The 12431-nt window shown below is 36.4% G+C and overlaps 2 protein-coding genes across 2 annotated transcripts; one reads left to right on the top strand and one right to left on the bottom strand.

Moving 5' to 3' along the window:
- The first annotated feature begins 212 nt into the window (after positions 1–212).
- LOC144573815 (seven transmembrane domain protein) lies at positions 213–4977 on the top strand. Its single transcript, XM_078323571.1, has 7 exons — positions 213–416; positions 792–861; positions 1019–1078; positions 1726–1840; positions 3167–3282; positions 4117–4241; positions 4562–4977. Exons 1-7 carry the CDS (start codon positions 340–342, stop codon positions 4680–4682), a joined length of 684 nt encoding a protein of 227 aa, XP_078179697.1. The 5' UTR covers positions 213–339; the 3' UTR covers positions 4683–4977.
- Positions 4978–5080: 103 nt separating this feature from the next.
- Positions 5081–5834, bottom strand: LOC144573816 (cytochrome b6f complex subunit (petM)). The gene is made up of 2 exons (XM_078323572.1): positions 5681–5834; positions 5081–5604 (listed from the first exon to the last, which is right to left on the bottom strand). The coding sequence occupies exon 2, from the start codon at positions 5579–5581 to the stop codon at positions 5228–5230; it is 354 nt and encodes a 117-aa protein (XP_078179698.1). The 5' UTR covers positions 5582–5604; positions 5681–5834; the 3' UTR covers positions 5081–5227.
- Positions 5835–12431: the final 6597 nt, after the last annotated feature.

Here is a 12431-nt window from a genome sequence, read left to right as displayed (position 1 = left end):
AACGGTCTAAAGCCTGTCGCCCGGTCCCACCATTAACCGCTTCTTCCGCTCCCTCATTAGTCACTATGCCAGTGCCTGTGGGCCCCATGCCATGCGTCCCCATTTTATTACTGATTAACGTCCAATGTATAAATTGAGACCTACGAGATTCGGCCCAACTAAGCAGTTAACTAGGCCCAGTTCATCAACTAATCCATGCGCGGCCCAGCCCAGCCCAGTTTTATTTATTTTGGTTTCTTTCTTTCCAAAACGAAGAGGAGCCGAAATCAGACCGGAGGCCACCACCGCATTATACAAGTTTATAACAGGCATAGCCGGAGAAGAGGCGAATACTAGAAGATGACGATGTTTCATTTTGTCAACTGTGCTCTCCTCACCTTTGGGCCTCACGTCGTCTACTACTCTGCTACGCCTCTGTAATTCTCTCTCTCTCTCTCTTTCTCTCTCTTTCCGTCCCGTAGGTTGATCTCCTCTAGTTGCCTCAATCTCTAGCTAGGTTCTGTGCTTCAGATCTGGAAGTAGGCTTTGATCTTCTTCTTGTGCTATTCAATTCAACTTCAATTTCTAATTTCTAGAAGCTTCAATCTGTTTTGTAGTGGATAATTTTTCATAGACTGTTTTGAATTATGCCCTTTTCTTTTAGGCAAGTAATTACATATACCTGATGGATTTAGTTACCTGATTTATATCTGAATTTCTGTTGACCTAGGTCCTGTAATGAATTCACCAGATATATTTTGTTAAATTAAATATACTCATCATTGATGTTGTTATTTTGGTTTTACTTGTAGATCGGAGTATGATACTATTGGGACTTGTGTAAAGTCTGCAGTTGTGTATCTTGTCACGGCACTAGTTAAGGTTCGTAATAATTTTATCTTCTAAATTTCAAATCATGCTTGAGAAGTAATAAAAGGATCATCAATGAGGTTTATCATGACGTCTAAGATATGTTCAACATGTACTATGATGGTATTAAACAGAATCTTGCACTGATAACAGATCTCAATATTTTCAGCTAGTTTGTCTGGCAACATTTCTTAAGGTCCCAGAGAATGAGGGTTTTGACCCCTATCAGGTACTTGTCCATTTTCCATTTTTATTTTTATCTTTTTTACATGTTCCTCTGAATTGTGCAAAACAAGAAATATAGTGATGCACCTGCCAAACAAAGGAAAAATCGCATAACAAAATTTGGATGTGGGTCAGCTGTGGACTCCATCTTGCAATAACAAAATCGCATAACAAAACTTGCAATAAAAAAATTCTGTGGACTCCATCTTTCTAATTCTTGTGGTTGTGGGTACACATATGAGGAAGAGAAAAGGTGTATTGGTTGACTTAATTTGGATGCTTTCAAAGAAATAAGGAGAAGAGTGTTTGTATTTATTTCCATGTCTCGGAGGCTATCCAAGGTGTTCTTCTTCTGTAGGGTACTCACTTTAGTGACGAATCCGTATAAGAGGGTGGGATCAAATGACCCCACAAATATTTACAAAATAAGCTTGCAATTATGGAAATTAGTTTATTTTTTTCACCAGCTTTTTTAAATTGATATTATTTATTGATCCCAATGTAAATAACTTTTCTGCCGCTGGGGGTATTCAAAATCAAGATGTTAAATTGTAGGGTCTTCAAAGATCAAGATGTACTTATGTTTTGTAGTGCCACATGCGAAATCATCCATGTTGTATGATCATAATTTTGTAATTTATTTATTTGCAGGAAGTGATGAAAGTACTGATCGGCTTCATAGATGTGGCTGGTCTTTATTTTGCACTGACACAGCTGACCCACAGAAATATTTCCCAAAATCACAAGTTCCAGGCTGTCGGTTTAGGTATTATCTTTACTACAATTTCTAGATTGCTTTTTGTTATACCTATACCGTCATACCTATTATCATAGTATGAGTTTGCCCTCAACCATTGCACTTGGCTCATTTTCGCCAACTAAATTACGATTAATCTTCCTTTTGGGCTAATAAACTGGGTTTGATCGGGCCTGACATTCTTTTCAATTTAGCCCTTTTGCATTGGTTCAATTAGGGGTGCAAACGGATCGGATATTATCCATCCAGATCTGGATCTGGATTTTTGCAGATTCGGATATTCGGGTACAGATAGTTTGCGGATACGGATACGGTTTTGATTTCGGAAGCGGATACGGATTCGGATACGGATACGGATAATTATCCATATCCTTAAACTTTAATTGAACGGATATCCGATAATTTACTGGTTTTTCCAGGAAACCCACCCAACTTCTATCATTGACTTGGAAAACGTGTATTAAAAAAGTGGAAACCATGCATTAAAATTTTCAAATTTAGAAAGTTGCATTTTTCTTTTCAGAAACTATTAAGAATCTGAAAAGTTATTCAATTAAACTTTTTTTAAATCAAATTTCAATTTCTAAACCTATGTCTGATCTGACAAACTGTAGAGCCAGCCAAAATCTTATAAATCATAAATACATAATTATGTTTGGTGTCTTACAGTAAAACATTTATTATATCATGAGTAAATAAATGAGATATTTATTTTGTATTTATAGTTTACACCTCAAAAGTATTTTTACTTCATGTACTAGTTGTTTATATTTGAATATACGACTATACTAGTGTTTATATTTCATATGTAAAATATATATTTTGTAATGACATAATAAATTTAACATTAGAAAAAATATTTTATTGTCCGAATTTTATACGTATTTTATGTACTTTTTTTCTAGTGAGAAAAATAATAGTTGAAAATATGTTAATTATGTTAATATGTATGAATTAGGTATCCAAATTATATCCGTATCCGTATCCGTATCCATTTAATATCCGATCCATATCCGTATCTGAAAAATAAATACGGATACGGATATGGTTTTATCATTATCTGATCTGTATCTGATCTGTTTTCACCCCTAGGCTCAATTAAACATGTAATGTTTGCTATCTATCAGTAGAAAAAAATCTTCAAATAGGACTTATTTGCTCTAGAAATGTTGTGTGCCTTGCAAATGCCATAATTGCAATAGATTACGAGAGAGAAGAAACCGCATTAGGAGCTGGTATTTTGGATGCCAGATTCAACTAAAGAAATTTTAATGGGAAAATCAGACTTCTTCATTAATTAGATTTTTTTTTTTTTTTTAAACTGTATCGTTGCAGGTTGGGCTTTTGCAGATTCGATTTTACACCGACTTGCGCCTCTCTGGATTGGGGCTAGAGGATTGGAATTCACATGGGAGTTTATATTTCAAGGCCTTGAGGCCAACGCAAACCTCGTAAGTATTAATGATTGATATTAAAAAAAAATGTGATGTTTTAAAGTACTTGCGACTGGCATCGTGGCATCTGTATTTTTACAACCCACCTCTTTTGAGATACTTGCATTTAATATCCAGCAGCTGGGTTACTATAATGGAAAAGTTAGATGTCCTGCTAATTGTTGACTAATTTGTCCCTCATCCTATCCTATGTCTGGTTGATAGAAGGTAAATTGAAAAGGAAAATACAATTATGAGAGAAGGTCAATGGAATGATCTGATGGAGTAAGGTTACAACATTTAACAATTGAAGTTTGATTGATTGCTTCTTTTCGTTTGTTCCATAAGTCCCCCAATTTGGGATGTTTAAAAACAGAAGATTTTAGAGGGTAACAGAGGTTAAATATAATCCTCCTTTACCCTTTTAAAATCCAATTACAAACTACAAGCAAACAAGTTGAACTGATTATTATCATTTACCCTCCTTTGCATCTTTCATTTTCACTTGCCTTCCCTTGCAGCACTTCCACTGCCCTTCAACCAAGAATGAGAAACATTTCCTTTGTAACCAAATCAATCTAAAAATGAAACCAAGATGACCTACATTTTTGTTTTCTAATTTTGCCTGAATTGTCTGGAGTTTATATAATTCAAAGCAATTTAGAAATCTTTTTGACCGACTTAACCCTGGTTATAATTTTGCTGTTATTTGTAGATGACCCAAAATATTGGTTATCAGTTGCAAATATGATAAATAGTAGGAATTATTTGCAAATATGGCAAATAACATTGTGCAGTTTGTGAACTTCCGTGATTTAATTATTCTGATTTGTTTGTCTTACTCTGAACAAGGTCATGACATTGTCCCTAGCCGCATTGGGATCGTTGATGTGGTTGAGGAAGAATAAGCCGAGGACGTTGGTACCAACTATTTATGTGTGTGCTTTCCTTCTTGCCACAATGCCATCTATTACCAGGTTCCCTTGAAGTTTCTTAGCTCTGTTTCCACTTTTTAGTTGGATTTGGCCTGTTTGTATTTCACTTCTAATAATTGACTTGTCTACATCTGTGCGCAATAGGTCATGTTTTTACCCCATTATTCAATTTAGACCTAATGATTTAGCTTGTATTAATCTTGGTTTAATTGTAGTTTGAAACCCAATATTGTTTCTAAGAGCTAATCTTAGGATGCAGAGTTATATAGTTATTAATCAGTGGTGTAAAAAGATCATCTCCCATCTCCAATATAAGGTTACTCTGCAAAATTATAATTAAAAAGCTTATGTGGATAATGCAGTTATTTGAGGAAAAAATTGGAGTGGCAAACAAGGGAGGTGGTGGGATTTGAGATTTTCTCCTCTTTGGTCATGGCATTCTTCAGCTGGCAGCTCTTCTCGGCTTGCCAGAGACCTCTCTGATTTTGTACAATTTTGTAGTACAATACCAAATTTAAACCGTTTTACTAGAACTAGAGCACAAGCTTTGAGTTATTTAGGTTAATTTTGCAACAGTGGGGGTGGCATGTGCTTGTTCAAGGTGGGCTTCTATTTTTATTTATGTGTCATATTTTCTTTCACCAGGATATTTGTACTGCTATGTTTGTCATAGTCAATGTTAGTTTATTTCTTTGCTGACATACGTGTACCTAGTTCTGCAAGGCATGGAATTATATTTTTCTCAATGGTATGGTTAAACACCAAACCGGTGATTCAATCATTTCCTTGCCCAATTTGATAAATGTTGTTGAGCTGAACAATCATATTTGAGGGCGTACTTGAACACAAATGTATTATACTAGCTCAAAGAGACCTGAGAATTCAGAAAGTCATTCAGTTCAAATTTAGTTTGAAAATATAATATGTAACAAAGTATTCAACCAATATTAACCAGCAGATACATGACCGAAAATAACATGCATGGTATACTTCAAATAAATGCATTTGGCATATTATTCATGGAACCTCTAGTCAGACTCCTCCACGACAGCCTCGATTCGAAGCAGAACAAAACCAACAGCAACGCCAATAAGTGTAAGCCCGTTCATAATTGCTGCAATTCGGAATATTTCGCTAGCAGCACTGCACGTGACAGATAGGGCCCCTCCGCCACGGCGTTTCTTTCCCAGACTGAATGAGCTTTGAACTGCCATGGCAAAACCCTGTGCATTGCTGACAAGGCGGCCAAGGGTAGAAATTTGGATGGGTAGACCACGGCCATTGTAAGAACTCACATAGGCAACCTTTGAACTGTTGTTCTTACGTGGTGCCCATTGTAGACCAGAGACTGTTGGTAGAGCAATAGAAGAGATAGATGCCATCTCTCACCAATTCCCGTAACAATCTACAAGAAAAATGTATGAATATTATACAGGATGTGTTGTGGTTAAGAGGTTTAGATTTGACAAACAATATATTACCTTGGTAGTGGTGCGGAAAAAAAATGTATTCAGAGAGATAGAGAGAGATTATGGTTTTGTATAGAGAGATAAGGGGCAATGCTGGAGATAAGGTGAGAAAGAGAATGGATGGTGGAAAAAGGATTGTAAATTATCCTTTCTTTCTTTTCTTTTCTTTTCTTTTCTTTTTCTCAAAAGGCATAGATATTAAATAGTGGCCAAGACCATGAGAAATGGAGGTCACAATTTAGCTCACTAGTGATTGGTGGAAGGGAGGTCCACCTTGGTTTGTGGGTCCACCTCATCGTTAATACAAGTGGCATTACTTTTTGAGTTAGGCTGGGGTGCTATGGATAGCATAGTGGCCTCCCGTGCTACGGCTCAATATTCAAGTTTTCAAAATCCAAACGGTCGATCCGAACCGTTCATTATTTAATCCATATTGAAATGTGCTTGGAGACCAAATTTTACATTTTTTGGAATTTTTTTACTATTTATTAAGCATTTTTGAAACTGCTGTTTTCCAGTGGTGCAGAATTTTAATAAAAACAGCGATTTTGAAACCATCTTAATAAATAGCAAAAAAATTCCAAAAAATGTAAAATTTGGTCTCCAAGCACATTTCAATATGGATTAAACAATGAACGGTTCGGATCGACCGTTTGGATTTTGAAAACTTGAATATTAAGCCGTAGCACGGGAGGCCACTATGCTATCCATAGTACCCCAGCCTAACTCTTACTTTTTTATATAGTATTAGACTGTATAACATGCACTGTATTTTTTTTAAGGTTAGAGGGGCTTTGCTCCTGACAATTTCATCAATAAAGAAAACTATTTACAAATTTGTTAATTACATAGCTACCACTCATAGCAACTCAGAACTAGTATACTATCCTAAAATAATCACAATAGGAGATCTGTTCCTTCCCTACTCGCTAATTTAATTTCTCTGTACCCCTGATATCTTCTGCATTAACTCAAAAAATAATCTTTTGAGTTAATGCATCTGAATCATCTGATTCACTTTAAAATACATACAGACTATATTTCCGTTTTTTTTATGTACCACCCTAATAAATAAGAATTAAATCAATACCACCCGTTAATTCCGAATTCAGATTCCGCCACGTTCGCACACTGGATCTGCGAACGGGTCGCTACCCGTTCGCGCAATGGATATGCGGACTGACCCGTTCCTGACGACCCGTGCGCGTAACAGATCTGCGGACGGATGACCCGTGCGCGTAACCGATCTGCGGACAGACCCGTTCGCATTGTTGATCTGCGCACGTGGCACATTCTCCCTATATGATAGATCAGTTCTGCAGAGCACCCTCATTTTCACCGAAGCTGCTGCATAGGTACGTTTTTTTTCCTTTTCATCCTTTTTTTTTTTAAATTTATTTTTTGTAGTTTTTTTAATTTAGTTATTTTTTATTATTAGGTTTATTCAACCAATTATGATTGGAATTGCTTGTTATTTTGATGGTGAAGTATTACAAGGACCAAATGGCGCTTATTATAGCCACCAAGTGCCGAAAATGTTCAATATCCGGCTTGGTTTGGATTTTAGAGGTTTAAATAGGGAAGTGTACCAACAACTCGGTATTAACCACCGTAATTATGAACTGATAATTACCGCAAGAATCAATATTGGCCAAGGCAATCAAACTTGGTTCCAACAGCTACCGGTACAAGACGATAGCAGTTGGGAGTTATATGTCCAAATGACAATGAATATGACTTTCAAGTTCCTGGAGTTATATGTTGTAGCCAACCCCAGACAAAACTCTAGACATAACTCTAGACAGAATACTAGGCAATTGTTGCAGTTGACTCAGGGTTTGGGGCTCGAGCAATCTGTAACGGGTCCTAGCCGGGCCCCATCTGTAGCGGGTCCTAGTCGGGCCCCATGTGTAGCGGGCCCTAGTAGGGTCCAATCTGACAGGGGTCGATCTCAGATTCCATCCTCGTCCTCTAGCCGAGTCCAATCTGAGAGGGAGCGATCTGAAACCCCTGAACGACTTTATTATGCTGACAATACGGACAATGATCCTAAAGAAATGGAGGCAGAGACTAATTGGGATGATAATGGGGACAGTGGGGTATCAGATCACAGTGATGAGGATACTGGTATTCCTGTGCTTGGTAGACGGAAGTGGCCTATAGTGGATCGTGGGGAAAGACATCCGTTTGAGCAATTTCATGACACATCAGGGTTTGGAGAGGCCGATAGCTCTTTTTTTGTGACTTGTGAGGTATGTTTGTTAATTTATATTTAATTTTAATTTAATTATTAAAATGTTGTTATTAAATTGATGTTGTTTAATTTTTGTTGTTTCTTTTGTACAATAAAAGGGAGAAAAAGATGAATTGTCTGAGGGGATGACATATGATAACAAGGATAAGATGAAAGATACAATTAACCACTGGCACATCAAACAAAATAGGGAGATTAAAAATACACACAGCGATACCACCAGGTTGAGGTACAAGTGTGTTAGCGCCCGGTGCAGGTGGGCGTTGGTTGCGAGGGCTACAGGCTTTGGTAATACTTGGGCCATCACGAAGAATGTGTCTAAGCACACATGTCACGCATCGGCATCCAGGTTAGATCATGCACAGTTGACGTCCGCTATGGTCGCCAACTGTATAAAATTGTCATTGGAAAAAAATGCTGATATTTCTATCCGGGCAGTCGCTGACTTATGCGCTGAAAGGTACGAGGGCATCGTTCCAAAGTACAACAAATTATGGCGTGGTAGAGAGTTAGCAATTGCTCGGGCCTTTGGTAGTTGGGAGGGGTCTTACGGGCTGATTGTCCCTTTGTTGGAGGCAATAAAAAGGACAAATCCGGGAACCCAATATAAAATTGTTTCAAAGCCAACCACTAAGCCAGGGTATCGTTTTTTCATGAGAGCAGCATGGGCATGGGGACCATGTATTGCCGCAGTCGGTCACCTCGGACCCGTCATCAGTATCGATGCTTGTTTCTTGTTTGGCAGATACAAGGGTAAGCTGTTAATTGTAACCGGATATGATGCAGAGAATCAGTTAATCCCGTTAGCATTTGGACTGGTAGAGAACGAGGATTTTGAGAATTGGGGATGGTTCATGAAGTGGGTGCGGGAGTTTGTAATTGGGCGAAATAGATACATGTGTGTGGTATCTGACCGACACAAAGGCATAAAAAAGTGTTTATTCAAGATGATTTGGGTTGGTGTGAGGAGAAAGGAGAGTGTGCTCACCGCTACTGCTCTCAACATGTGTTTGAGAATTTTGGAAAGCACACTAAGGATAAGGTAGCTTCCACTTTTTTCAAGGTTATGGTTAAAAAGAAGAAGAGAAGAAGATTGCAAGAAGGACTTGATGCAATCGGGAGGCGAAATCCTGCTTGGTTAGCTTATTTGGATACATGTGGCAAATATAATGAAAATGACGAGGAAGAACTGCCTAAGCCATGGAAGGTGTATCAAGCTATGGATGATGGATCTCGTTGGGAAATAATGACTAGCAACGGTTCCGAATCGCTCAACCATGTCTTCAAAACTTCTCGCAGGTTTGTATTTTGTAATCCTCCTATTTTTTATTATTGTTTTCTTCACTTAGTTGTAATTTTAATTATTGTTTTATTATTGTTTTCTCATAGATTACCAGTTGCTGCAACCATTGAGGAGTCATTCTACAAGTGTGTCAGCTGGTTTGAGCAAAGAAGTGAGACGGCTGTGCAATTGCAAGCAGCGGGTCAGCTTTTTTCCACTCGCGTGCATAAGAAGCTGGATAAGCACATTGAGAAGACTAAAAAAATGTCAACGCTTGCATTCGGCCATAATGAATTTATGGTGACCTCACATGGCGAAAAGATTAATTTTGACATGGAGAATGGCAGATGGGTACACACGTCTAGCGACTGCAGGTACAAGGTAATTCTGAAGAATGATCATGAGGTGGAATGTCAGTGCCAGAAGCCTCAGTGATAAATCTAACTGTAAATCATCTTGCGTCCGATTTTGATTGGTACCGCTGGTTGACGCCATACTAACAACAAATTTAACAATTTTATCAATTTTGACCTCTATTGATAATTTCAAATAGTACAAATCTAACAATAATACAAATATCTATGGTAATTCAATAATATATCACCATTCTTGAATAAATCGGTAAAAAATCTTACAATCTACGCTAATTCAGAAAAAAAAAATTCTGAATTGGTGCATTTATACTCTATTTTGGTCTAAATACAACATTTCTAAATTTGTCGATTTGTAAATTGGTACATTTCTAAATAGGTACATTTCTAAATTCTAAATATAATTTCTAAATTCTACATACAATCACAATTCTAAATTGATTTAAATACACAAATATTTTGGTACCCAACTAAATTACTATTTTAGTGTAATTTACAATATACTACTATTTAATAAAAAAATATACACAAATAATAGTATATCGTAAATTACACAAATATTTACAAATAGATCACAATATACTATTTTGATCTAATTAACACAAATATTTACAAAACTACAAAAAAAAATAAACAACTATTTTGGTACCTAATTTACAATATACAATATACAACTATTTTGATCTAATTTACAATAAACTATTTTGGTACCTAATTTTGATCTAATTTACAATATACAACTATTTTGGTACCTAATTTTGATCTAATTTACAATATACAACTATTTTGGTACCTAACAAAAATAAACTACCTAAAACTAGAAAAAAAATTAATCTAATTTATAATATACAACTATTTTGGTACCTAACTAAAATAAACTATCTAATAAAACTAAACTACTTAATAACTAAATTAAATTAAATTATTTAACAAAATTAAACTAATAAAAAAAAAATACCTTTTTACTGTGCTGGACGCGGCAGTCCGAAGACAGGGACAAGCGTAAAAACCACTGCGGAGGGGTTTATATCCGGATCCGCCACGTACGCATATCTATAGTGCGAACGGGTCGTCGGGAACGGGTCAGGTCGCGCACGGGTCCGTCCGCAGATCAGTTACGCGCACGGGTCGTCGGGAACGGGTCAGTCGGGAACGGGTCAGTCCGCTTATCCATTACGCGAACGGGTAGCGACCCGTTCACAGATCTACTGTGCGAACGTGGCAGAATCTGAATTCGGAATTAACGGGTGGTATTGATTTAATTCTGATTTATCACGGTGGTACATAAAAAAAAACGGGACTATATCTATACTAATATTAAAGAGTTCTCTGAGTTATAGACTGCAACCAAATTGGCTCTGTTTAAAATCAGCCAACCGAGATGCGTTAACCCAGAAGATGCTCTTTTGAGTTAACGCAGACGATGCAGACTCTAACGCTAGGTGATCTCACCTTTAAATATGCCGGGATGGGGACAAGCCAGCTCAAATTTCAACGAAAATACTTGACAATGAGCTCATGACTTTATGTACATCTTTGATGCCAATACATATGTGAAAACATAAATGGCAGTAAATAAATAATAGTAATGTATAATTGTAAGTTACTAAAATATTTTCTTATTTTTTTCATCGGATCTGGCAATCCGGTAACCATCTGAAGTCTTAACCTGTTAACCATAATCTGGTTTTAAGGATACTAAGATGTACAGTATTTTCAATAAGATCTACTCAAGTTGTCTAATCAGTATTATTTCAATAACTTGAGTAAATTCTTATTGAAATATTTACAGTGTCCTTAAAACCAGTATTTTCTTTTCAGTTGATAGATCTTATTATTTAATATATGCTGCGTTTTAAGGATTTTATTTGAAAAATACTTGAAATGAGTGCTTTGATATTTTTTTTTTTTTTTTTTAAAACTTGGTAGTAGCTACCAAGGTTCGTGAGGGGGAATCGAACTCTCGACCTTTAGGTATAACAACTCTAGGACATTTTCCTAGCCAATTGTGCTACCTCCCCTTTCTCGTACTTTGATATTTCATACATCAAAATGAATAGGAACCTTATCCTTTAAGCACTCTATAATTTTCTCCTCTTTCTTTCTTTTGCATCCGATTGCATTCTTAACAATACTAAGATGTTACTAATCATGCTGTAAAATTAAAATAATGAGTCTAATAGATAAAATGAATATGCATAAGCATCCAAGCATCTGATTTGTAGTATAGTTTTATTTTTCATGAATTCAATTTCTTTCCATTTTTACATTAATACACATATATTCGGCATAAACATTATAAGGAGTAATATGAAAATAATATAATCAAGGACTTAGCCACTTAGACTCTTGATAAACAATATAATCCACTTTTCTCTCTCATCTAAGGAAACTTTTCTCTGGAGTTATTTTTTTTATTAGTTATTTCATTAAATGAGTGAGAGAGAAAAGTGAAAGGACAAAATTGATATTTAAAGAAAAAAAAATTCTCCTGCTTCTCAAAATCACAAAAGATGCTCTTAGTATAGCACCCTTCGAAACAAATCTGCTGTGATTGTTGAGAATCACAGGACCTGCTTTTTCAAATCTACCTATTAATTTGTTTTGAGATTTGTGCATATAAAAAAAATAGAGGGGTGGATTTGAAAAAAGCAGGTCCTGAGTCCTGACAGCAGATTTATTTCCTGATGCAGAGGATACGAATTCGTAAATCTGAGTATAATATACTCTCAGGTGAGGCGCGTAGCTTTAGGCCCAAGGCTCTCCAAATAATTTTCTGGACTCACATTTTTCTCGGCTTGACTTTCTAAATCTGGCCTACCGATCTGCTTACGGGCTTCGGCTTACCTTTCCAAC

The sequence above is a fragment of the Carex rostrata genome, chromosome 22 (assembly GCF_964058835.1).
Source record: "Carex rostrata chromosome 22, lpCarRost1.2, whole genome shotgun sequence".
NCBI classification, from domain to species: domain Eukaryota; kingdom Viridiplantae; phylum Streptophyta; class Magnoliopsida; order Poales; family Cyperaceae; genus Carex; species Carex rostrata.
The sequence above is the reverse complement of the archived record's forward strand: the minus strand, read 5'-3'. Positions and strand labels throughout refer to the sequence as shown.